Consider the following 27915-nt stretch of genomic DNA (forward strand, 5'->3'; position numbering starts at 1 on the left):
AAATTTATTGATTATTATTATAATTCAAGTACCTAAATTCAAAGTAGCACCACCAAAAAAATTTCAAAAAATAAATGCATATTCAATTGCTTACTTTCTAGGGACATTATTACTTTTTTCATTTTGGTCACTCCGTACACAAGCTCTGAAAAATCCAATTTGCATAACTTTTGGCCAACATCAAATGCCAATTTACCTGGAAGCTAGCACTAGCTAACGATATGTATGCGTGTGTGTGTGTTGTTTTAACTTTGTCTGTGTTTATTTGTGTGTGACATTTCAACTAAAATATTGATATCCATATCTATAAGCAAACAGTAAAAATTCTCCTTTTGATTTTGCCATTGCAGGTAAGCCAATATTCTCCATCTTTGTCTTGTTGGGCAGGGGTAAGTAAGCGATGCAATAGAAATATATTTTATAGAGCGAAACTGGTACAAAAGAAAATTGCATACATTTTATGAGCGAACATGAAAATGTTGCTAATTTATAGTTGGCAATCTCAGCAGGCAGTGGAAAAGCCAAGCGACACCTCAATGGGAGCCAATAACAAAGTTATATAAATGTGCCAGGACTCTGTTCGCGTGTGTGTGTGTGTGTGTGAGTGTGTATCTGTGTCCTGCCTGTGTTTTTGTGAGAGAGGCGGATATCCGCATGCAAGCCATAACTCAATAAACCATTGTCCACAGCCAAAGAGGAAGACGCAAAAAGAATATAAAACAAAGGCAAAACTAAAACCAAAGCTGGCTAAAATGGGCGTAGAAAGTAAGGGGGGTTTTGTGGGCTGGCAGTTAAAGATACAATCCAAATGCAGTAACTAGCAGTCAGTCAGGGGGGTTTTTAAGTGGGGAAGGTCGGGGGGTAGGTCGAACTGCCACTGGGCGGCGGGAGATTAGAAATGTAAACAAAGCCAAGGAGAGTCGTCGACGATTCTCCACTTCTCCACTGCTCCAGTTGAGAAGAGGCCCCGGCTCCCCTTCCGAAAAGGGGGGTAACTCCAAGGAGGCCAGTCTGCGGGGTGGCAAAAGAAATAAACATTAACTGTAATTTAGTGGGGCATTGTGCTTAAGCGTCCAGTCTCGGATTCAGATTCAGATTCCCATTCGGTTTCGCATTCGGTTTGCTGGTCCTTCTGGCCCTCTCGCTCTGCCACTCGCCAGCTGTCTCGCTCTGAAATTATGGGCCCATTGTGCACTGGCCAGCAGCAGTCACGCCTCTGCCTAACCCCCATCCCCTCCCCCAATCACCCCACCCTGTTCACACCGCCGCCTCTGCCCAGTTTAGTTTCAAGTTGCACGAGGCGATTTCGTGCCGGTCAAAACGCGGCAGGGAATCAGCCATGGGTGGCAAAAAAAGGGGTAGATGGTGGGCAAAAAGGGGACGAATCCTGGCCAGAAGGCCTGTCAGTGGAGCAATTGTTATTTGCCTGCAGAGAGGCCGAGTCAGCGGGCTGGGGGAAAGTAACAGCTTCCAGCTACAGCTTCAGTTTCATAGACAAGTTCTCGGTTTTCGCATTGCCAACAATTAGGTGGCAGCAGCTGGATAGCCCCAGGCCCCACACTCAAAGAAAAAAGTCATAGCACAAAGGCTGATTTATTAACCAGACCCGGTCAATAAAACCCTCTATTTCGCAGAGTGTAAAATGCTTTTGTAGACCGGGCCAGCAAAGAAGTGGAAAACTAACAGAGTCCAGGCATAGTTCAAATACGGAATACGCCCCAATAATAACAACAACAATGACAACGCAATGGCAAACTCAACAATAATCGACAACAATAAAAAATGGTAGGCGAAATGGCAATGGAAATGGAAATGAAGACGGGATGCCAAGTTGCCCAGTTGAGCCCTCGAAGAATTTATCGATATGAAATTGCGACCTTTTTATGAATATTGCATACGAAATGAAGAGCAGCCATTCTGCGCCTAGCCAAAGAGCATTAAAAAGGCTAATCAAAAAAAAAATAAAAATAAAAAAAACAGGCTGTAGAAAAAGAAACTTTTAACCAAATTGTTGCCAGTCATATTTTGTGATTTCTGCTTTGGCACCATCATTCAGGCAATTTCTAGGCAATTAGCTGGGTTTAGGCACTGCGATGTGCCTGCCTAAAGGCTGGAAAATTCACCCGGCGCGAAGAGCGCGACTGGAAACCGCCTTTGGCCATAACATGGCTTTATTTGGCTTATAAATTGTTAGCAGCCCCGGCTCCTGAACTCATGAACTTTGCTCATAATTCAACACCTCTAGCAGACCGAGCCAAACAATATTAATAAAAATAAGGGGCGTGGGCGGAAGAGAAAAAAATGAAGGAAAACAGCGGGAGGAAAACAAAAGTAGTACGAAAACGAGAAAACCTTTTTCAAATTAAACTTTTGCCAGCCCTCGCTCGGGTTTTGCCTTTCGCTCTATCTCCCTTCTCTCTCTCTTTTTCTCTTGTGACCACTTGATGATGCCGCCCTCCGGTTCAGCCGGAAAATACAAAGTCGGCGGCAGTGATAGCCAACAGCTCCCACGCTTTTCCGACCTACCGACCTACCGCCCCCACACCACCCCCTCCAGTCCGACGGACATAGCTTTATTGCAGCTAAACAATTTTCATAGGCTATCAGCGCGGTGTTGGCAACTTTTCCTCGAGTGCAGCAACAAATTAAATTTGCGCTGGTAATTGGATTTGAAAACACTTCGCCCGTCGTCCAGACTTCACAATCTCTGTGTGTCGGCTGTATTTAATGCCGCCAACAGCCACAAACAAGCTTTTTGCGCCAGGAGGCTGGGGAGCTGGCCGGATTTTCGGCAGAGCTTTGGCCTAGAAACAGAGAGTCCGAGTTTGAAAAAAAAAAAAAACAAAAAAATTCAACAGCAGCGCACAAAAAAAACAAGACGAGGGCGGCGCATCAAGTAAACAAAATGAACTGACATAAAACCAAATTGAAGCGGCAATGTCAACAGTTTGATAATTATGAGAGGTGTGGGAAATGGGAAAATATCCAGGAGCGATTTGTTTTATGGACTAGGTGACGGAAATTAAGCAACAAACGCCAGAACCTAAGGCCGGAAATTATAAAAATGTTTCAAATGCAGATTTCCGGCGGTAACTGAGTTCGATTGGCAGGCCAAGTCGCTTTGAGTTTAATGGAAATATATATTTTCTTTTTGTGTTAGGTTATCATTTTCCAAATCATTTGAGCTGCCTTCGAAAACAATTTCAATATTTTTTGCCAGCCGACTTCAATTACATTTACAAGCGCTCGGTTGCGAAATTCAATGCCAAATGCGTTGGATTAAATGGCAAAAGCCATTAAATAATCTCACCTACGGCAGAGGAAAGCCAGCGAGGGTAACCAGAGAAAGAAAATTCATTTTTCAAATCCCAATCACAGTTATTAAATCTTTGCTATATGGTTATGGTTATTGTTGTGATTTGATTTTATGGTAATAGATGAAATGCGAGAGACAGACACAGGATGGCAAAGAGCGTGGACGAGAAGGGGGCGCGGATGAGGATGAGGACGAAAACGAGCTTTTCAGCATGTGCTCTTTGGAAACTAAGAGAAGGACCTTCGTTCGCTCTGTTATTGTAGTTTGATGCTATCGTTGTGCTGCTGTTGTTGTGCCTGCCATTTGCGCGCGCTCTGAAACACAAGGATAAATGGGCAGGTGGGGGGAGGGGGGTTGCGGGGCGGCGGTTATCTCGCCAGAAACGGATGAACGAAAGAAAAACGGCCTAAAATGCTTTACTGACGTCATCAAAGTGACTTTTCTTATCTGGCAACGTATCTGCTAGCGAAATGGAACAAGCAGGATGCTGTGGTCCAAATTTAAATGTCGCTGGCAGAGCGGCAATCCTTCAGTCCTGTCACTGACGTCGCATAAAAGGAAAATAATTATATTTAAAGGCAATTTGGGTGGCAGTGCCGCAGCCGCAGCCGCACCGCAGCCGCAGCCTCATCTGCATTTGCATCTGCGTCCACATCCACATCCTCATCGCCTCGAAGCCTCGGATTCCGTTTCAGCGCTTCAGCATCAGCTGCAGTGTCCTTGACCGAGTTATGTAGATTTGCAAGGCTTTACACTGCGTGTATTCGCGTGTGTGTTTGTGTGCTTCTTTTGCACCGCATACATATATATATATATATATATATATATATTCATATATTTATATATTTGAATTTATATGTATACACAAGTATTTGTATAATATTTAGCAGTCAGCGCTCGCTCACATCTCATTATTAACATATTTCGAGCTATTTTCTTATGGCTGCTATGGGACTGGGACTGGGCCAACGCTGCGTATGCGTTATATTTTACGATTCCTTCGTGTCTTTGTTTGTGTCAGTGTGTGGGTGTGTGTGTGTGTGCGCGACTGTTTGTGTGTGTTTGTGTGTGGGCGTGGCCCGCCATGTGACTTATTTGAGCGTGTTTAAGCATTTGTGCTGTTGTGATTGCCTATGTAGTACAAATGGTGGGGAGAAAACCCCCCTGGTTTGCTTTTACTGTTGTGTGTGTCTGCCTGGCGACATTTCAGTTTTGAGGTGTTGACTTTATGGGGCCATTTGAGGCGCAGATTTAACGCCTGTCTGGATTTATGACTCAAGCAACAGAGTTTCGTCCCGCACAAAAATGGGCTGGCACAACTAGATCGCTTTATTGCACCCACAAGCCACATAATTAAGTATTATCGTATAATCAACATAATTAAGTTTACCCCGGTGATAATCAAATATTTAGACCCATTCAATCAAATGCAAAATGCACACACAAACACCGGATGTTGAAATGGCAACAAAGCTGTTACAAATTAATCCAAAAACTTGCCTCTGCCATTCTCTGTGGCCATTCCATTATCCCACCAACAATGGACCAACAAAATGTCTCCTCCAGCGCCGCGACGAGCCAAGTTGTAGCAAAATAAATTATGCTTACGATTTGTAAAAAGCTTTAATACGCCCCAGAGCCAAATCCTGAGTGCACACAGCAGGAGCAGCCAGCTGGAGCGGCATCAGGAGCTATGGCACTTGGAAAAATAATCTAGAACTAGCTGGCTATGATCTGACTTTTAGGACATGAAAAAAGAATGGTGCAATGAAGACTTTGAAACTTGATTAACTCAAGACTCAAGCACCCACCACATTTGAGTTTTATTAAAGGCGGCTGTAAAGCTTATAAGGCCTTTACCGCAAGTACCCCCGTTTTCGCTCTCTGTAGAGCAGCTGCTGTGGCTTGACTTGCGTTTCCTTGGCTCCAAAGACAACAATGAATAAATTTAATTTTAGCTGCGGCCGACCTACCGCACATAACTCCAAGTTGTTGCCGTTGTCGTTGTTGCTGTTGCTGTTGTTGTCGTTGTTCATGTTGACTAAACACCTTTGAGTTGGTGCCTCGCCCTCTGGCAGCTGTCACACGGGTTGTATACGTTATATTTCCCCCAACTCGCTCTCTCTTGGTCGCACTCTAGCACCCTCTCTCTCGCACTGAGTGCATTATAACTGCATTTTGGTTTTGATGACGTCGTCACCGTCGTCTGATTTGTAAATTATGCTGGGTTCACAGGGATTTCGTTGGCATCTCTCTTAGCCTTTCGATCCTTCTCTTAAAATCTGGCGAAGAGAGCAAGCTTTGGTTGTAGCTTTTCACCTTGTCCAACCATGTGACTCGTGAGAGTGCCAAACAGAGAGAGGGAGAGCCAAAGAGAGAGAGAGAGCCAGAGGATGCTGGTCGGTGAGCTTTGCTGATTTTCCCTGATTACGTAAATAAAGGCGAAGCCAGTGAAGCCGAGCCACACAACCACCAACGGAATGTGTGCGGCCAGAACTGTTATAAACAATTTCACTAGAACAGCCGAGCGGCCAATCGGCAGCCGAAGGACCTGCAGCCGAAGCTTTTCCGACCCGAGTCCCGCCGTCGCTTGTGTGTGCGTGTGTCTCTACACGAAATGGGGCGAGCAGAGCCGCCGCCGCGCTGCTGGAAGCTCCCAAAAAGAGAGCGAGCCCGCCGCTCCGGCCAGCGCACAGCATGTCCACATCCACATCCTTTGTGGTGAAAAGTCAGTCAGAACGGGAACGTCGTCGCGAGCTGTGCTTGGTAGCGCTCTCTGGCAGCTGAGTGTAACGCCATTTTGTAACGCGAACGCAATAGTCAGACTTCAGACTGTGTCGGCCACTAGTTTTACACAAGTCCTCTTGTCCTTCGTTTAACGCAAAAATAAATCATAAATTCGAGCCTGTGTGCCGCCAAGTGAAATCGAGTCGAGTCGCCTCGCATCGAAACGAATCGAATCGAATCGAATGAAATCAAATCAAAACGGGGCAATCGAAAATGTCGAGGAAAGCTGGAAAAATCTGAGAAAAGTGCGTCAGCAGCAGCAATAGCAGCAGTAGAAGCAGCCTCATCGCATCATCGTCGAAAGTAGAGGCAGTGAAACTGAATCTGAAGCTCAAGCTGAAGCTGAAGCTATAGTCCTGATGCTGATGCCTCAGCGGGAGGCGGGCGGCATAAAAGAAATCAAATTACAAAACAGCAACACACACACACACACACACACACACCAAATCAAGAACACATAGATACACCAACACTCATGTCGACAGAAGGACTAACACACGCAGCGCTGAAATTGACGCAGACCATAGACCATATAATTTAGCACACAAGTTAAACGCAAAAAAAAAAAACGAAAAGCAAAAGCAAATAATACAACAAAAATAACAGCAAATAACGAAAGAAAATGGAGAGTGCTGGGCTGTATTTGTGTGTGTGCGTGAGCGGGGGAAAATCAAACGAACATTTCGATTGTCAGGCGAGGCATTAAAGTCAAATTAACAAGTTGCAAGATCTGGCGCACCAAATGAAAATCCCGCCCAACAACAATAACAGAAAAAAGTGTTGAAAAATGCCTGAGCAGCTGTGAAGGATTCGCGGTGGCTCGCGGGGTGGGGGGTATGGGGGCCACAAGGGTACTGGCAAATACCAACGCACTTAACACATATTTACCAACACAGCGGCAGCACCCAAACACTCACACACACACACAAACAGGCATTTGGGGGCACAACAAAAACAACGCAAAAAGGAAAAACTCGCTGGAAAAAAATATTTAAAAAAAAAACGTGGAAAAACTTGAAACGCGCCAGAGATTCGAGCCGTGTCGAGATTCCATGTTATATTGCGGACTTTGCATCTCTCTCGCCTTTGTCCCTATATACATTGCCCAGATATTTTTAGCACGCGGGGGAAAATTTAAATCGCCATCGAACGGAAAAAGAATAACATAAATGCCAAGGCAAAAAAAAACAAAAACAAAAATTTGAAAAAGTAAAAGAAACAGAAAAAGTTTTTCACAACCAGCAAGATTTCTTGTGTATGTGTGTGGTGTGCTTTGTTTTTTGTGTCCTGTTTTGGCCCACAAAAGTCGGGCTAATAAAATATCAACAAGATGCGAACAAAAAACAACAAAAATAATAGTCAGTGCGATGGCGTTTTGTTGGTATTGGTGTTGGTGGCATATTGAAAAGGCTGCGCCTTCTGTTGCAAGGATAACAGAGCGAAAGAAGAAGCAGCAGCAGTAGCAACGTCATACATGTGCAAGGATATTATCAACGTCATGCCTGTCGAAGTTCACACAAACACACACACACACTAAGACGGCCTCAGATAAAAAGAGAGGGAGTAAGAGAAGGCGATAGCCAAAAGGAGAGAGATAGAGTGATGCAGCATTTGGTGGCACATTTTGTTGCTGTTTGTTCTTACCAACCATTAAACGTATTTATATTTATGGACAGAGGTCCTTCGTCCGTGGTTGGCTGTGTGTTAAACGCATTAAAGCCCCAGTTGATGTGGATAAATCTATTAAAAATAATTTCAACTAAAATTAAATAACTCTCTCTGAGATAGGGCCAAAAGCCTGTGGCTGGCCGTGCATTAAGGGGAAATCTAATTATACCTTAGCAGGATGTGCCTGCCATTAAGTCTATTTTCCCATTCTTCATAAGCCCCGACATAGCAAGAGTAACTTTTTAAAGAGTTAAAGCAGCTTTACTACCTGAGTTTGGCCATTACTATCTCACTGATCCCATCTTTACTTATTCAGGGCCCATCAGATTCCCTTGCGTGCTAGGGAAATTTTTGAATTAGGCCCCCGATCCTGGGCAATTTGGAAAAGTTTTCTGCCAAGAAACAACAATCGAAACGATATAAAAATGTCATTTAACACGCTAGGGGAGAGCTAAGCCAAAAGTTTTCCTCCATTTGGGGTAGAAAGAAATTAACTTTATTGGCCGAATCAAGCGAAAATCGCTAAACAAATGCGCCCAAGCACCTTTTCAAGTGGTGGCTTAAGCCACGATGGTCTCTCCCCACAACTCCATCCTGATTTTCTCATTTCCCAAGTTGCCAACTAGTTGAGCCTTGAAACACACTCACACACACACACACGATGTGCAATCTCAGGCACGCACACACAGTTGGCAACTAAACACATGGCAAATGTGGCAAACTTGAAACTTATCGACGGCACTAATCTAAACGGGACAAGCTGGCCAAAAACTTTTGCCTCCGCCCGCCTAAGACACTAATTCGCAACTCGCAACTCGCAACTCGCAACTCTCTCTATTTCTCTCTTTCTCATCTCCAGCGAATTGTTCATGAGGCTCAGAAAAGTAGGCTATAAAAACTATCAACACAACTCAAGTTTGTGGCAAGTTGTTGTGTGTATGGGATTTCTTCTTAGGTGCTGCAGCTCACAACATAAAAATAGGAAAAGTTTTGTTGTTCTATTCGGCTGTGTATTTTTAAGTTTTCCCCCATTTCGGCTCCTTCTGCCCCTGCCACTGCCACTGCCATGGGATCATATAATCCTTTCACTTAACAAGCAAACTTTTGGCAGCAGCCGAAACGAAACGAAACGAAAAAACTTTGGCAAACTCCTTTGCATAAACACAAACATGACCGTAGCGGAGCAGCAGTTCCCGAGTCATATCTCCGTGTAGATGTAGACATGAAATTTATGCATTTGCTGCCAGCCCGAAAAGTATTTATGTATGCGCTTATAAATATATGCCCCCACACACCCAGAGTGTCTGTTCAGATAGCCAACAAATTTATGCTAGCAATATAACAAACAAAATATTTGCGCACGAGTTGCAAAAACTTTTCGCAGAGCAACTTTAAAATAACACCGAAGAAAGCTCATGGCACCAAGGGCTCAGAAAATGGCCTGAAGTAAAAAAGTGCTTCCTACAACATGCAACATTGTTTTTTTAGCCTTATATGTGCTAATTAAAGCGCCTACGCCTAGACCTGTGGGTGAATTTGTCAGGGATTATATTCGCATACAGCCAGTTTCATAAAGTATGCTGCGGATTTCTAAAAAAAGAGCTTTCGTATGTCTGTTTTAGTAATCTTTTTAAATATACAACATTTGACAAATGGAAAGCAAATTAAATACAAAGTGTTCAGAAGGCTTATAAAGTATTTTTAAATTCAGTAAGCCCCTTTGTGATTTCATATTTTTCCTAAGCACTTGTGCAATGCCTTTACAACGAAACTTATTTCAATTGACAAATTTCCATTGAGCTCTAAATATATTTAACAATTTGTTAGTTAAATGAAGGCTCATTAAAACTTCGCAGCTATATCCTCAAAAAGTAATCAGCTAAGCTTATTAATAACCAGATATAAATTCATTTACTTATTGAATTATCTGGATTTTATTTTATTCATGAAATTGAACAGTTTAGTTTTGCTTATGCTAAAATTTGTAATATATACAATTTTACAAAATACTCATAATTGAAACGTCCTACATATAGGACAATTATTTTCTACTTTATTACTGCAAAAATTTAAAGACTTTGTATATTGTTGACTATAAATTAAAACCCCAACACTTAAAGCCAAATACAAATTAAATTCGGTCACTGGAAATAATGAAGCTTAACAAGCTGCAAATGTTTCGGGGGGAAAGCCAGGCAAACTGCTTTGTGATTTATAGAGCAAAACAAATATAATTAAATAAATCCTCGAATAAATATGTACACAAACACAACACAATGCCACACACGATAGCCAAGTGATTTCTTTTTTGCCACTCGCTTTGCTGGCAACAAGTAAAAATAATTAATTATAGATAAATGTGTGCGACGCGTGTGAGATAAATTGCCAAAGCAACACAGTAAACCGAAAACCGAAAAGCGAATAGCGAAAACAACCCCTGCCGATGTAATAAATGACTGCGCCGCAAAATGAGCTTTTAGTTTAATTAATCAAATGAATAATAATCAGTAGTAGTAATAGTAGTAGCAAGGTGCATAAACACAATTCATAAGTAGACAACAACATACAATCATAATGGCGGACTAACGCCGATGCATGGCCAACTGAGGAAGGGACCTCGTCAAGGACCTCGCCAAGGAGCTAGCCCCCTGGCAATCTGCTGCTGTCGCTGCCGCTGCCGCTGTGATTCATTCTGGCCGCCCAACAAAACAACAACAGCGAGCGCGGCGATCACAGCGGCGATCACAGCGGCAATCACGCGATCGGTGGTGCACCGCCATCTGTTGGCGGTGGTGCTGGTGCAGCGGCTGCTGGTGGAGGGGGAGTTGCAGCTGGTGGAGGTGGCGGAGGAACCGGAAACGGAAGCGGAAACGGAAGTGCTGGCGGGGCAGACTGCAGCAGCGACGGCGATCCCAAGAAGACCTTCTCGCTGCACTGCTGTTGCGTGATCGTCGACATCACACCAGTGGCGCATCCAGGAGGACGCCTGACATCGGCAACAACGGCCTCGGGAAGGGATGCGGGTGGAGCCGCCGCTGGAGGAGGTGGTGGTTCCGGCGGTGGTGGCCTGGGCCTCGGTCTCGGCGAGAATGTCTCCCAGCTGGCCAGCCAGCTGTTCCGCTTCGGCAGCAAAAAGCGCCCGGGCGTCTGCATCTGCAATGCCCAGTGCCGTCTGCAATCGCTGGGCGAGACCGCAGCAGGTGGCCTGGCAGCCACCACCATCAAGAGCCATCATGGCAGCCTGGACAGGCTGCTCCAGAAGAGCGATGGATCGACGGCAGCCGCCAGCGGTGAACGATCGATCAGCTGGGTGGTGGATGGCGGGGCGGCCGGCTCGGGCGCCCTGCTAAATGCCTCCTCCGACGAGAGTGATGACAAGAAGAAGAAGACGGTCGATGACGCTGCCGCCCAGCTGCCGCCACCGCCACGCCCCCCCTCGCGTACACATGTCAAGCCCACGGCCAAGGAGGAGTTCGATCGCGGCGTTGAGGTGGAGAAGTTCTATCACCAGATCAACGGCGACATATTCGAGATCACACGCCGGGTAAGAGCTCGCGACGAGGAGACCATGGAGCAGAAGTGCATTAGGCGCAAGGGTTCGGTGCGGCTCACCGAACCGCCCACAGGCGCTGGCCACGCCCACGTCCGGATTGAGCAGCGCCCACAGTTGCCACCGCGCAGGCAGAAGAGCGCCGAGGAAGTGGCCACCATGCCTAGGAGTGCTCTGCGTCAGCCTGCCGAACAGCTGGAGTGGTTCGATCGCCGTGCCCAGCAGCGTCATTCCGCCCGGTCCGCCGAAGGTGGCTCCCAGGTGCGAGAGGAGACCATGGAGTGGCTGAAGCTGCAGAAGACTGCCGCCAGTCCCATTCAGCCAGTGCGCACCTCCTCGGGTCCCAGTGAGATCACAGTGCTCAAGGACGAACTGCCCGACTGGCTGCTGGATCATTTGCCGCGTAAGAAGGAGCGCGAACGAGATCGGGATCGGGATCGCCTGCCCTCGGACACGGACAAGGCAGTGGGTTCGGCCTATGCCAAGGCCCTGTCGGAGCTGCTAAAGAAACCGCTGTCGCGCCAAAGTTCCGGACCCTGTGAGTTCTCGCTGCTGAAGACGGACATCGTGGAGTGGCTGACCAAGATGCAGGGCACCAGTGGGCAGGGCACCGAGCGGGGCAAGTCCCGTCGCTCGCACCATCGCCGCAACGGGAGTGGGGGCGATGCCCAGCCGCGTTCCAATTCGCAGGAGGATGCCCAGGATCAGTCGAAGGCCAGCCATCGGAAGAGGCACTCCCTGGGACACAGTGGAGCAGTCAGCGAGGAGGAGCAGCAGCAGCTCACCGCCGACTGGATAGCCTATCCGCTGCACAAGCTGCAGTCCCTGGGCAAGCAGCCGCCGCCAAGTCAGCCGCCGGACAGGGCCAATGTTCCCAGTGGCTATGCGGTGCCCAGTGCCCTGTCCCACACCCCGCTGTGCCAGCGGCGGGAGGAGCGTTCCCGGGAGCGAAGACTGCGTCACTCGGCCAGCGAGGTGGTGGGCAGTGGTGGAGCCACCGCCTCCGCCGCCGTCAACACCGCCCATCTGGAGCGACTGTATGCCAAGCCGCACAAGGACCGCTATCAGTATGTGCCGAAGGCCAGCAAGGAAGGGGGCGGGGGCGGGGCCGGGAGAAAGGAGCGCTCCCGACGCCACCAGACCCAAAGATCCGCCACGGTCTCCGACATGTCCGCCCAGCGTTCCGGTGGCCACAAGCGCAAGTCGTCGAGTGCCGAGCGGGCTCCGCGGTCGCCATCGCCGGGCCCCTGCACGGATCCCGACTGTCCACTACTGCCCATCTGCACGGATCCGCACTGCCGATACCAGGAGTGCCAGGCGCGGCAGTGCATCACCTCGTCCGTGAGCTCGGTGAATCTGGCCAGGCATCAGCAGTTGGCGCAGGTGCAGCTGCATGCGGTCCCGGCCCATTTGGTGAGTGCCATGGGCTCCGATGTGCCGACAACACCCTCGACAACGGCCACCCCACCACCGCCGCCGCCAGGGGGTGGCATGCAAGGATCAGGATCGGGAGTGGGAACGCTCAGCGAACGCCGCCTGGTCATCTGCCATGACTGCCGGTCGTGTGCCCCGCTACTCAGCTGCCGGAATCGCAAATGCCTCAATGCCGCCAAGTGCAACTCACTGCCTCGCTGTGCCGCCGACTTCAATCGCCTGCGGACCCAACTGGCCCAGCCGCCCACCACACTGGATGACATTGAGCCGGCGCCCCTGGACGACCTGGAGATGCAGCCACTGCCCTCGCCCCCCCATCCGCATCCGCACCATCACTATCGCAGCAATTCCCAGCCAAACACGCTCCAGAGGGGCGATTCCGCCAGTTCTGGAGGGGGAGCTGGCGTAATAGTAAACGTAGGTCCAGGAGGAGGAGGTGGCCTAAGAGACCCCGGATCAGGTCTGGCCTGGCTGGAGCCCATAACCACACTAGTGCAACCACTGCCCGCCTATGTGCACCATTCGAACGGCAAGCTGATGAAGTCCGCCTCGGCTGCCTCGCTCAACTCCCGTCGCCGGCGCCACAAAACCGTGCACTTCGGCGAGAACCTGCTGCGGGAGGTGTGCCAGAACCGGAAGCTCATCAAGACGGAGGCTCAGGTGCCGTCCGGGTCGGCGCCCATGAAGGCCAACATCCAGATGCTGTACAACTTCGTGGAGGGAGTGCTGAGCGCCTGGGTGGACGACGATGAGGACCAGGTGCGTTCCGGCGCCGAATCGGAGCCGGAACACGGAGTGGTGCCCATGCAACCGATCCATAGATGCAACCGCCTGCGATACCAGTGCATCCGGCGGGTGGTCGAGGAGGCCGCCGATCTCCAAGGCACCCTCAAGCTGGGCAACTCCCGCTATCGCCATCGCCATTGGCGCAGCACCGCCAAGCAGTGCAACGAAATGTTCCTTCGCAAGGTAGGAAAAGCTGATCCCTAAATGGGGCTGTAATTTGGGGTTATCATCTTTAAGAGTTTCGTAATGTTTAAACAGGTTTTTATCATTATATTCTGTAAATTAAAAAAATGTGTGACTCTTGAAAAGGAAGAGCATTTCATTCCTTAACTAGTCCTTCATTATTTTAAGGACGGGAGTCCTCTTATAAGTATGGTAATAATAATATCTTTCAAAACTAAAATAAATCACCATATAATATAATTTTCCCTGCATACTTTTAGACATATTTTTAAGTGATTTGAAAAACCACAAGATTTCTGTGGCACCTCCAAATGATTTGGTTTTTCTTAATTAGGTTTATATCTAACCAAAGTTAGACTGTGGTTTAAAGTGCAATTCCCATATTAGATTCAAATTTTTCAGTTAATAGGACACCAAATGAAATTATAAAAATCGAAGTTGCTCTTTTAGAAAGTTCCGCAATTTCTTTATCCTAATCGTTTGCGTTGGATACATTTGTCAGGCATGCTTTGAACTTCTACTCCCGTGGCAAATTAATGAATAGCGCGTGAGAAAATGTCGCCCGGGGTAGAAAGCAGAGACCAATTCCCTTTCCACCGCGAATTCCTTCAGTTAAGTGTATTGTCTGACTGGTACAAACTCATTTCGGGCTGCCTAACAAAACGTTGATCAAAGCCAAAGCATCCTTTTCACGCTCGAGCTGCTCCTGGGCTCCTTTTTTGGCTCCACAAAGGAGCAATAAATTAGAGCATTAGCCCCCGACCTAATGCCATTCGAGAAAAGCTCTTAGCACACGGACAAATAGCGTTCATGGACGGGGTAGGTGGTGGCAAAAAGGGGTGGGAAAAACTGGTACTTGTATTTAGTTTTTCGGTAATGAATGGCATTGATTGCAATACGCATGAATCAAATGGCTTCAAAGTGATAAAAGGCCATTTGTCCGAAAAAGCTGATGGAAAAGGGGGAGTTGGGCACAGTGTGGGCGTGGCCCAACATGGAGAACCAACACATGGGGCGTCTGAAAATAGGTAGATAAAGAGTGTGCCATGCACCACAGATGTATAGCCTCTAAATGTGAGTTACAATTTCAGAATTCATTGGAAACGCACGGCATCTGTGTTTACTTTGCATCCCTGTAGCTTCGTTTGGTAAACTTAACAAGCAAATAGATACATTTACATTGGTCAAGGGTCTTACATGCAGTGCTTGAATCTGCACATAGATACCGAGAACACACATATTCAAACGAGTGGCGCCGAATGGAGGAGCGTGGCGGTGCTTTAGTTGGCTTATCAACTGAATGGGTATGCATACTAAGTGATGGCCAGATCAGTGCTAAAAGAGATGGTCCCGAATGGAAGAAGGAGCGGATTTACCGGATTAAATGTGGCATATCTGTGAGTTTTGCCATTCCCCCATTGCTTTAATTAACGCTTGTTACCCGTCCACATGATCTGAATACCAAAATGGCACGAACATTGCGCATCTGTTCTTTGATTACTGCAAAACCATTTCCAAGGTTGCTCCGAGTCGCTTGTTAATTTTGATTGATTCAATGCTAAACAGTTTCACCTTCAGCCAATTAGATGGGCGCTCAGCGCTGGCTGGAATATTTAATCAAATCGCAATGACATTGCAAGTTTATCACCCATCCGCCCATCGTTTGCCCCTTCTCGCAGCCCACAAGTAAGATGAGCTGAGGGATAATTCCAAATTGATTTTCGCATTGCAATGCAGCAATTTGGCTGTGCAAAAAAGAAAGAAACTTTACAAGTCAGCTACGAAACGTTCGAAGCTCGTCAGTATTCCCTGATTTTATCCCAAACCCAGCTGCCTTGCAGATTTCGTCTTTGAATCAATTTCGTTTGGCTAACAACATTTGCGCCGGCAACGAAAACTTCTTTAATGCCTCACTTAATCGCAGCAATGCCAGGAACGTGCCACGGCCACCGAATAACTTTTCCCCAACCAGCTTAACCTTGCAACCCCCTCGTCAATACATATATACATATAAACATATATACATATATATATATAGGGTATAGCACGAAACCCCCTGCATAAACACTCTATCAAATATTGTAATTTTTGACAGCGACATATGAAAAGATTTTCACCATCAAAACGAAGATGTTTGAGGGGCGGGGCGAGGTGACAATGGCAGTGCCAATGACATGCCATTCCCCAGCTCATCTCGTCCACATTTGACATTCAAAAGTCATTGATAATTATGGCTGAAACGTGAACGACAGCCGCATCGAGGGATCACAATCAATTCTTGATTAGAAATCGTAACGAAAGCACCTGGCTCAGCTGTGCGGATATGCGGATGTGGGGGGAAGGGGAGAGATGTGCTCTATATATGGGAACCCATCAATGCGCCTAAGTGGGCGGGTTCGTCTGTGCGTAAATTGAATTTTGATTTTGCACCGATGCTGAGATATGGCGTATTAGGCCCCAAAGTAATCAGGTGGCTGAGTTGAGGTACGAGGTACGAGGTAAAGGGACCAACGAGAACCCCTACTGTCTGGCATTTAATCTTTTGTGTGATTGTTGTTTGGCCGTGTTCGCATTCGTGTTCGTGTTTTGGGTTGCCCATTTAGGCTTACCCATGTGAACGCTTTCAGCCATTCGTGCGAGCTTGTCCTGGAAGGACAAATAGACAGGAGATGGACTGCCCAGGAGAAATCCCATTGTCAGTTTCGGGTTTTCGGGATTTCGGGATGAAATTCAAGAAACAGTCTACCTGCTGCCACTTTCAGGCCAATTAAAAATTCATGAATCATTTGACAAACTCTTCGGACTCGGGCCGATCTCTCCTGGGATGACCAGCAGGAATGCCAAATGCGTGGTAATCTGCTGTAAAAGGGTAACCTAACTCTGGACCTCTTTAAATCACAAAATTTGATTAGATGTATGAAGCCAGTTTAGTTCTTAAATTCAAACCTGAACCTTTTCACATCACTGGAGTTGATTAGAAGTATGAAGCAAAAGTAGGTTTTTCACTGAGTCACTTCAGTATTCAAATTCAAATGAACCCCTTCAAATCACTAAAGTTGATTAGACGGAAGATCCATAAAATCAATTGGTAAACACTTGGAATGCAAGCCAACCGTTTTCTGTATCAGTTCATCATAAGTATTTTCCTTAAATTCTAACCTCTTTAAGTCGCATAATTTGATGATGAGGAAAAGGACTCAATTTTAATGATTTTTTCACTGGGTCAGTCCTTGAATTCAAACGGAGAGTACTGGTAGATTCAAACATGGTTCCCCCAACTCACCAACAGTTCAATTCCACGCCCCTTCCTGCAACACAGTTCCACTCGACAGCTTCCGCTCGGCTTGATGATTTCATGGAAAACTTCATTGAGCAAGCGGAAACTATTTCGTTTTGGTGAAGTGCAGGTGGCGGGAGTGTTTTTGAACTTTCCTATTAAATTTTCGCCCCACACTCTTTTAGCCACTTAAAGTGACACGCACAGATATCGATTTGAGGGGTGCGAGTGCCCATTCCACCTTGGTCCTCGCAGCTTGTAACCGCTTTGATCTGGGTCCCTCGCTTCCCGGCCATCATCATCCTCCAACCACTCGCCCCCCCATCTCCTCAGTCGCTAAGCGAGCCACGTCTCAGGTTGGGTTCCTTTGGTTATTTGCATGCCTTTGCACTGCTCTTCGATTAATATAAAATTTGATTAAACTTGGTCGCTCCACTCCGCTGTGTCGATGCTGTGGGTTAAGTACACATGACCCCGGCTGGCAAAAGACGGTGATTCTTCGCCACGGGTGGGATTTCCCCGGCCCGAGAGCAAACATTAGAACCCGCTCCCCCAAACAAAAAAAAAAAAAAAAACAGGCAGGCAGGCAGTCAAATAAATAACTTGTAAAACATGCATATGAGCAAAAATGTTTGAAAATTGCCAAAACGAAAGCAGGGGCTGGAGTATCGTAGTAACCAGGGACTGGATGGCTGGGCTCGAAGTCCTGTTCGAAGGACCCACACTCACAGGAAGGAGAGACGAAACGAATAAACACATTGTAAATTGATTTCCTTGGGAACTCAAATAAAAATGGCATGAAAAGCAAGTGAGCGACAGTTGGGCGATGGGAGTGGCCGGTGGCCCGCTACGCCCACCTCGATTGAAACGAATGAATGGGCAAACCAATTTTTATTGCCACGCGGGACACGTAGCCCGAGCAGAGCCATCGACTTTGGTCTTGGCTTGAATTCCCACATGGACCGAAATTCTCCACCTCCAGCTGCTCCTTTTTGGCCTTCCCTTCCTGCAGAGATGGCAAAATGGCTGCAAGGCGAGCGGAAGGAAGCTGGGAGATGGCCAGCCGGGCCAAAGGCAAACAGCATTCAGTCAAAGAGTCAGTCATTCAGTTAGTGAGTTAGTCAGTCAGTCAGCTAGTGAGTCAGTCGGACGAACCGGCTTTTGATGAAATAACATTGCCAAGTAACAGTTTGCCTTTCGCCATTTATATCCCTTCGTTTCGCCCAGTTCTCCCAGCCATTTTGTCAATTGTTGTCTGGGCCTGTCCTATCTCTATCTGTCGGTCCAGTTTTTCCCCGACTCCAACCCCGCTAAAAATGCAGGCGAAAAGAGAAGACAAATTGCTTTATCGACGACATACGTAACAAATGTTGCCGTCGGCACTGACAACAGCAACAGCAACCAACAACCAACAAGCAACAAAAACCAAAAACCAACAACAAGAAAACTGGCCATTATTGGTTTCAAATGGCTTCGCCCAATGGGGCTTACCAGTGGCTGGTGGAAGGTGGATGGCATCCATCCACCCCTGCTGCCTGCTAATTATGACTTAATTATTTCAATTATTTTCTGTTCGATTTATTGAATTTTATGGCCGGCAACCGAAACCTCGTACGTGTTGCCAGGCGTCTTAATTAAATTGACTGCTCACATTCTCGATTCTGAACACCACAACCTCTCGCTCTCTGAATCTTCCCGCAGATTTCGGACGATGATCGAATGAGCCTAACTACCGCCGTTTCGGATGAAGATGATGGGGAAAGTGTCATGGCGTCACCATATAAAGCAAAGGCCACTGGCACCGCTGCATCCTCCTTCAACTGCACGGGCGCTGTTCGCAAAGCCGGGTAAGTTCATATTCCATCTCGATTCCTGCTCATCCCCAACCCAACCCATCCCATCCCATCACCTTCTGGGAATCTGGGAATTTATGCCTCCGGTGTATGTAATCTGGCAGCTAGGCATAGAGTGGGTATCCTGGCTTGTGGCCGAACCTGCTCACGTCCAACAAGTCATCATAAATAACCAGTCGGTGGGTCGGTTCATGAGCAGCCTCCTCGGGGAACATAATTTCACAGTGATTAAGGTGGTCAGAGGTGGAGAAAGCAGTGGCTGGGGATTAACGTTATTATGTCCGTGCAAGAGGTATCAAAGTTGTGAGGAGGTATCAAAGTGCTAAGCACATCAGGTAGATTATGGTAAGACCATAACTTTTATTTAATCTTTATTAGTATTAGCAAGGCGTTAACGTGACTTGAGGTAGATCAAAAAATATCCCCACTCGTAATTATGATTAGAATTAATCATAAGGTTAAACAGTTTAGAGCTAACATATTCCACAAATGTTCCTGCCAAATTTAGCTTATAGAATGTTTTACATTATAAAAAAAATAGAATTCCAGAATTATCCGTAATATGAAATAATTATTGCCTCAAACGTACTCAGTTAACTAAGTCTTCTAGAAATTTTGTTTTTTTTTACATAAAATAGTTGCATTAATAAGATTTATTTAAATAGTTCAATCCAACAAATACCAAAAAATTAAGAAGTAGTATAGGGTATGACAGCCTTCGATCCTTTATATTAGCTCCCCCTTTCTGTTATGATAAGCCGCTGGAAGACTTATGTGCGCAGGAAATGCCCCATCCTATTATCGTATCTTGATTAGCTCCAAAGGTTAATGGGTTGATGGCGAAGCTGTTGAAGTTCTCCCAGGGATTACGAGACCTTTTCCCCCCTCCGCCCACTTAACAAAACCGAACCGAACTACATCAAAATGTTTGCTTGCAGCTTCCTATCGGTAAAGAAATGGTTACTACGCAAGAAGCACCAGATCGAGCTGGCCAGAAAGCGGGGCTGGAAGGGCTACTGGGTGTGCCTGAAGGGCACCACGCTGCTCTTCTATCCGTGCGACTCCCGCGAGGGCCGGAGTGTGGAGGCGGCGCCCAAGCACTTGATTATCGTGGATGGTGCAATTATGCAACCAATACCCGAGCATCCCAAACGCGACTACATCTTCTGTCTGAGCACGGCGTTCGGCGATGCCTATCTCTTCCAGGCGCCCTGTCAGGTGAGTATCTCTATTACGTCGCAGGTGTGAGTTGGCTGGGTGGGTGGTTGGATGGTTGGCTATACATATCAGCCGCAGGACATGCTCGCTCTCGTTTCGAGCAGTCAATATCAGAGGGAAGTCCTTCAAGGAAGCTATGAAAGACTGGCCTTGCCGCGCGTCCGAAGTCGGAGCATAGAAAGATGGCAGCGCAAATTTGTTTGCACAAGGATATGCAAGGATAGGCGAGTCCAGCGCTTGCGGGTCCGAGTCACCCTGCTCTCTCATAATCGCCAGGCTGGCTAGAAATGTATGGCATAAAGAAACCACAGATGGAGATTAATGCACTTTGAAAAATGTGTAATGTCTTGAAACATGTGCAAATTGATTTTCTTTTCCACATAAAGATTTAACTTAGCAAGTTAATTTCAATAACCATGAATGTTTGTCTTAAAGTATTTGAAACATTTTAAAATAGCTAAAACTAAAACTTTTTGTGTACTTTAAAATCGAAATACTTATAATGGAAAACATGTCTTCAGATATTAGAATAATTTAAAATGCAGAGTAAAAAGTACACACATTTTGGCATTTACAACAAATTCTTCTTCAGGTGGAAAACTTATAACTTTTAACAAATATAAGAAATAAATCAGTATAAAAAATTAGATATTGTAATCGTTAATAAATAAAATAGAATTAATAATTTTGCCTTGGTAAATGCCATTAATAGTGTGGTAAACTTAAAAACTTTTGTTTGCATTCACTAAAATTTCAAGAATTTTAACCCATCTGGTTATAGCATACTTAAAAAAAAAGAGCGCATTCTTATTTTTGCTAGTGTGCATAGATGCAGATGCAGATACAGGACGAGGACGAGGACGAGGACATGGACATGAACGAGGACGCTGGCAAGGCGCTGACTGACGCAACACGCAAGAGTCTGCTCGAGAGAGAGAGTGAGCGATATACTGTGGAAAGGAGATGGGGAGTAGAGGGAGCCGGGGGCGGCTTAAAGTGTGAGCCATGATTGAGGTGGCGTTGACTGACTGCCAACTGGCAGATTGCCTTGAACAGCTGCAGTGGCAGCAGCATCCTTGTGGCAGCCCTAAACTGTTATATGTCTCAAAGGCATACGTTTTGCACACCCCCCCATCCTGTGCGTCCTGTTCGTCCTTCTGGCTGCCAACTCTCGCCGTGGCCCAACGTGATTTGTCATTAAATTTGCATAACTGATAGCCAGCGATGAGCGGGGATGAAATGGCTTTCGGATGGGGTATAAGTTCGACGTTTGGCGCTGGGGAGGCCCATCAAATTGCTTGCGGTGCATTTGGTCTGCAATTTGTTACAATGTTTCCCCTTTAACAACCTCCATTTCCATTCATTCGCAGGTGGAGCTTGAGAACTGGGTGAACAGCATCCATAGCGCCTGTGCCGCCGCCTTTGCCAGACATCGCGGAAAAACGGGCACGCTGCACCTGCTTCAGGAGGAGATCTTCCGGTTGGAGAAGGCCATTGAGTCGGTGAGTAAATATGTTGGCCCCCAGATGCGGAATAAATGATAAATATATGCATGCCGCAAAAACGCAAACACCGCAAAATCCCAAAAACCCAAACACAAATTCAATACACATTCGATGCGGGCCTGCGTGCAAAAGTATTCGCTGCGGTTCCGTGCCAGGAACACATGGAGCACGTGGAGCATCAGGAGAATGCCAGGATATCCAAGGAGCACCTGCTTGGATTGCGGTTGCATCTCGCATTTCTCATTGAATGGCGCACAGCCATGTCAAAGAGATAAAGCTGCGTTTCATCGCCGTAAGGCGGTCTAAGCCCCACTGAATAGCATATGCATCCAATGTCCCATCAATTGGTATCGCTTACGAATGCATCATCGATCATACAAATTGTGCGAATACCAAATAGGATTTAAAACTGTTATGAATCGCACTGTACTGAATCGAGAACGGAATTGAATGGCAGACGAAAGCCGAATTAAATTAGGAAACCCATCGAATGCGGATTACACATCAGTTCGGTTATGCATTATGTGCTTAAATTCTCTTAGAGTAGGAATAAATATGTCGTTATGTCTGGTAAATATTTTGAGTTTTGATGAGCAATGTCAAGAAGTTCATGTGCTATGACCCACAAACTTAATGCAATTTATCAAGCCACTAGTGAAGATAAAATTGGCTTTGGTTACAAATGGCACAGGGAACAATAAGCTTATTGTTTGTGCTGTTTAAAGTTAGGAAACGATTGTAAGGATAATTGGCAATACAAATATATTTCATTAATTATTTTACCTTAGTATTTCTTAAAAGAAAGCATTTTGTCGTATCAGAAAGAAATCCACAGCTCCATAACTCTTTTGGAACTCCACTACCTTGACTCAATGACTAATGTAATCGACTAGAAAAACAAATTCCCACAGATATATCCTTTGCAGGACAACAATTTCTCAATATCGCACTGTCAACTCAGAAGTCAACAGCACAACAGGCGACGGAACACAACAATCGCATTTTCCGCCCGCATTTTCCGCATTCCCAACCAATTTCTCAGTCTCAGGCGATTCCCCAAAGATTTATGCCATTGTCGAGGCATCGAGTGAGGGGCAAACTGCTTCTACTGGCAACTATTTATGTATTTGCTTTCAAATCAATTCCCCATCAATTTCGCGGCAAACAGCGTAAAATTCCTTGCACTGCAATTTATTTTCCTCTCCAGCGAAAACTTTTGTAAAAAGGATAAATGGGAAAGGGAGTGGAGAAAGGGTGTGGAGAAAGGGAATCAAAGTGAGGAAAATTTTTGCGCCGCGCAAATCGCAAGACAAAGCAAAAGGAGGAAAGATGGAAAAACGAATCGTAAAAGCAAACAGAATTGAACTCGAGTTGAAACTACAAGAAATTGCACTTGGCCCACGATAAATGCTCTGGATAAACCAGGGAACTGGAAACCGTTGGGGAGATATGAAACCCATCCAGCCCGCGCCAAAGAAAGTAAACTTTATTTGTTTATTTATTTTTCATCATGTCATTTTCAGTTGCCTTTCTCTCCGGCCCTTTTACCACCCATTTCTTCTCGGCCCCCGCTGCCGCAGTTTTTCTTGTTGTTTGTTAGTTAGTTAGAGGGACTCCAAAAGACAATTATGTTGTCTGTCCTATCCTCAACAACTTGATTCATTCGTCTCTGTCGTTAACATCGCTGGTGCTTTTCTGCTCTTGCCGCCTCAGCTGCTATAGCGTTTGCCGGAAAATTACAACTTCCGGTTATGGCAAATTCAGAAAAAAGAATGCTTTGAAATTATTATAAGAAGTGACTCGTAGAAGTTTGCTTAGTGCAACAATAAATAACCAGCTAAAAACTTAAGGATTTTTAAATTATTGTTGAAGAAAGAAACTTATAATATTTAATGCGATAGTCACAAAAGCTTAAAGCCACATAAACTTTTAGATTTTTGTGACTGTAATACATAGTTTAATCTTAAAACGATAGAAAATCGATCGCTTCATAGAAATCTCCAAAGAGCCTAAAAATTAACAAAAATAATTTAGTTTTTTTTAATTTTTTTAAGTTTTTTTCCGAGTTTTGTTCTCTATCGGTAAATCGCACGGAGTTTGAATAAAAAAAGCTGTTCTTACTTTAAATAATCTGTTTTTATAAATAAAAAACTTTAAAGAAATTTAAAATTGATTTTGTGTAAATGCGATAGTCACAAAAGCTTAAAGACATATTAACTCTATAGGTTATATTTTAAGTTTCTTGCTCAAAGTTTCTTCCAATATTGGTAAATCGCATAAAGTTTGAAAAACAAAATATAAATCTGTCTTTAAAGATTTTCGATACCTGAAAGTGGAATTAATCTCATTTGTTTTTCAAAAACAAAAAATTGATAGCAATAATAATTACAAGATCTGAACAAATAGACTTCAGAAAACTCTAAGAAAATATTTTACATGATCTTAAACAAGTCATCGTACTATTTTTGTTCTGTGTGCCCCAGTTTCTGTGAGCTGTGGGCGGGGGCCCACCTCAATTTTTTCTTGGCGCCCTTTTTTAATTTAGTTTTTTTTCTCATTTGCTCGGCAAAGTTGTAGTTTGATGTTATGACCAGAGCGAGAGGGCCTGCACTTGCCGTGCTCCTCCATCCATCTTCCACTATCTGTCCCTTTGGAAAAACCATAATTACTTCCTTGAACTGCTGCGTTTCTCTGTCTCTCGGCCTGTTTGTGTTTACGTCGCTGGCCAAAAAAAAAAACAAAACAAAAAATGCTGAGAAAGAAAACAAAAACCATTGAGCGGAAGTCCGAGATTGCCATAAGAGTGCTCTGGGTTCTATTACTTCCGCTTTACCTCATTTCCCAGCCAGGCCGCCAAGTGGGCCTCAGTTGGCCGAAAACAAACTAGTTGGATAAATATTAATTAAATGAGCTTAAGGAGTGGACAAAAATGAAGTTTGCATTTAGTATTTAGCATTACTGCGTTGATGCATTTGTTGTTAATTAATTTTCTAGAAAAATACGACGAGAGTTGAATGAAATTAACAGAAAGAAAAGCAAGTAAGGCAAAGACAGCTGGAATAAAAAAGGTGTCACACCAACGCATCATTCTAGTTGCTCCTTTTGTGAGTGTTGGCGTGTGTGGACGGGTCACCGGCACCCAGCCAAACCACCGAACTGCCACCCACTACCACCCACCGCCCAACGCCCCTTTTCTGTGAAAAGAGCAACAGTGCTGTCCTTTTTTTCTGCCACTTTTTGTTGTCGTCCTGCCTTCTACAGCTTGTTGTTGTTTTTTATAGCTGTCACCTTTCGGAAATAATCATATATGTGTCAGCGGGGAGGCGGTAAAAAGGGGGCGGTAGCGGAGGAGGGGGCGGTGGCGTGGGCGGTTTTGGCAGCACTTCGCTTCGTTTGCTTTAGCTTTTCAAGTTGCTCCCTGTCTTTTTTTTTCTATGTGTGGGTATACTTCTTCTCCAGCTGCTTCTTTTTCTAGCTATCTTTTTTTCTTCTCGCATAAAACACTAACACATACACTCGCATAAGCGTACACACACACATACACAATGCTGGGCCGTAAAAAAATAGTAGTAGCTGCCCGAGCGCGTTTGGTTTTTCGTACGCTCTGGTTTTTACGCTCTAATTACGACTCCTACGACACCAGCTCCACCATCCACCAGCCAACATCCACTCGCACCTGGCTACACCATCAACCCCCCCTTATCTTTCATAGACCAACTCCCCCCCACCCACACCCCATCGCACCTGATGTGCAATTGCCATGGCGGCGCTGTCTAAACAAGGCTCACTTGCTGATCTCGCTCCTGCTTTTTACCTTCTGCCAGGGATGCTTTCAATTTGCAATGGCTGCTGTCATTTCAGCTCAATAGCAGCCAGCTCACTCCCGCCACGCCCTCTTTTCGCGAACGCCCACCAATTTCGCCCCCGGCTTTCCTGGCCAAACCTTTGGGCTTAAATTGTTGTTTGCTTTAACATTTTTGAAAACATTCGTATTCCACAAACAATTTCTTTGCTAACGAACGCATGTTCAGCAGCTCAAAAATATCTCACATTAAATGATATGTTTGAAAAAATGTTTATTTCTTTTAAGCAACATGAATTAAGTCAATAGTATTCATGCTCGTCACGTAGCAGTACAAAAATATACAACTTTTAATTTTAGCAAGAATTTTTTCAATACAGAAATATTTTATAAGCTTTAAGCCTTATAAGCCTTATAAGCCTTTTGGAAACATAAGCAACAATAATTGACAATAATAAAAACAAACCCAAAACTCAAACTAAGCTGAGTTACAAAAAAGAATTATAAACCAGCTTCGAATCTTTTAGCTTTTAAATACTTTTTCTGATCAACAACTATTTGCCATCAATAGTTTCCGGTGATAAAGTTTTTCCTTTCTTTAAACTCATTTTTCTCACAGTTAGTCAGTTATTTTGCTCATTTTTTAAATACCTTAACCGCAGTTTTTATTGCGGCCAAATGATTTTGTTGCGGCCGCCATCGATTTTAAATAATTGCACTAATTAAATGATGCAACAGTCGTGAATGGCAATGACTTTACGCATTTTCTGTGCAGTCGGGGTGGCAGTAAAAAAATTGTATTGCGCTTTATGAAAACATTTAGTAAATGAAAATTGTTTTTCTTGACTGCTGAGCCGGAAAGTGGTCAATCATTACAGAAGTTGCGCCTGCATTGAAGATTTAAATTTCTTTTGGCTTTATTACTCCACCAGTTACACACACATTCGAGGGGAAGCCCTAAAGTGTGTAATTAAAATTATAATAATTAAAGTGAAACTCAACCGCATGTACAAACACATACACACTTATCTTTAACTCGCCTTTCTGCTGGCTAGCAACGCTTTGCGTGGCCGTAAACCGAAAATTTGTAAACCAAAATTATAATGAAATGCATATTTAGTTAATTTTAACTTACACCGAAAACTTTACTTAATTAGACCAACTTAAAGCCGCACAAAATGTGAAGAAGCTTCGATGGGCAGCGGGGAAAGGGGAAAACAATGAGTTTCCCTTTTCACCAAAAATTCTTCCATTTTCCACTCGTAAAGTGAACTTATTTTTTGGTGTTTTTTACTTTTGCTGCTCCATTCTCTCTTCAATATTTTTTAATGAAACCATAAAGTTTATAATTACCATAAAATTTACTTGTTCGGTTCGTTTTTGTCCTGAGGTTTCTTCATGATGGGAAAAAAAACTTTAGTTTGACCAGGCACACAAGTATATATATGGCTCTGGGCGTGGGAGTGCATGTGAGTAAGGCGTGGCATTTCATAAACTAATGCCAAAATGGTACAAATTTATGGCAAGAAATATGAGAAACGAGTTGAACTCCAAAGTCCGGCACAAAAGGCACGGGCTAGGTGACACACACTCCTACATATGTGGTGACCCCGACGCAGCTTTGTTTTTGGCCAAACGTGCGAATATTTTTGCAACTTTTGGCCCAAAGTTGCACAGGAAATGGGTCTGGCATATGGTTGCCACCGGGCCAGGACACGAGGACATTAGGACGGCAGGAACCGGCCCTTAATCCCACGACCCTTCCTGCGCAGAATGCGTTTGCTTTGGTTTTTGATTTGTTTTTGTTGGCCTAGGCACAAACGAACGAACGAACGAACGAACGAACAAACGGGCCTGCTGCATGCAGATGCGAGAATATGCTTTATGTAGGCGCTGACACAGTGGGCGTGGCTGTGGTCAGGGGCGTAAAATTCAATTCAATTGTCAACAGCATCCAATGGCCAGTAGCTAGCGCATCCTCATCCCCATCCTCGTCCACTTCGCTGCGCTGTGGCCACAGACCTAGGCGCCAGTTTAGAGGTTTGAGTTCGGGGGATTCGGGCCTAGCATCTTTCCCCGGTCCCCGGTCCCCGGTCCCCGGTCCCCGGTCCCCGGTCCCTGTGCCCACCGCTCAACTGCAGCACTCACAACACGTTATATAATGTGGCATCATTTTGTGGTCAGCATTTATGCAGACCATATACAATTTTGCAGGCCTTTTGTTGACATGGGCCGATCAAACCCCTCATTTTGCGGTTTATGCTGAGAGGGTCCACGTTCACGTTCACCTTCACCCACTTCCCTGACTTTTGACTGCAATGGAGCAGCCATTTAATGCAGAAGCCATGTCAAAAGTCTTCTCCTTTGAACAACTCAATATCCTTTAGGGTCGCAGGATAGCCTCCTTTTGCTCGCCCACATTAATTGATTCTTATCGAGTGGAGTGGAGTGGAGTGAACTGGAGTGAAGTTGATGAAGTTGGCAGGGACAGGGGCCATTAGCAGTGGCAAACAAAATAAACTGATACCACCAGGTC

General features: G+C 45.3%; 1 protein-coding gene across 25 annotated transcripts in view; it reads left to right on the top strand.

Moving 5' to 3' along the window:
- Positions 1–27915, top strand: part of LOC128258660 (protein still life, isoform SIF type 1) — an 87838-nt gene that overhangs the window by 18970 nt on the left and 40953 nt on the right. For 18 of the 25 annotated variants that reach the window (XM_052990425.1, XM_052990426.1, XM_052990423.1 and 15 more), the window contains 3 exons: positions 18703–18848; positions 19793–20072; positions 21443–21574. In XM_052990425.1, coding sequence (XP_052846385.1) covers positions 18703–18848; positions 19793–20072; positions 21443–21574 — 558 coding nt within the window. Of the gene's footprint in view, positions 1–350; positions 390–10490; positions 13725–18702; positions 18849–19792; positions 20073–21442; positions 21575–27915 lie in introns of those variants that run through there. The other 7 variants (XR_008267987.1, XM_052990421.1, XM_052990405.1 and 4 more) reach the window with 3 other exon arrangements.

The sequence above is a fragment of the Drosophila gunungcola genome (genome assembly GCF_025200985.1).
Source record: "Drosophila gunungcola strain Sukarami chromosome 3L unlocalized genomic scaffold, Dgunungcola_SK_2 000003F, whole genome shotgun sequence".
NCBI classification, from domain to species: domain Eukaryota; kingdom Metazoa; phylum Arthropoda; class Insecta; order Diptera; family Drosophilidae; genus Drosophila; species Drosophila gunungcola.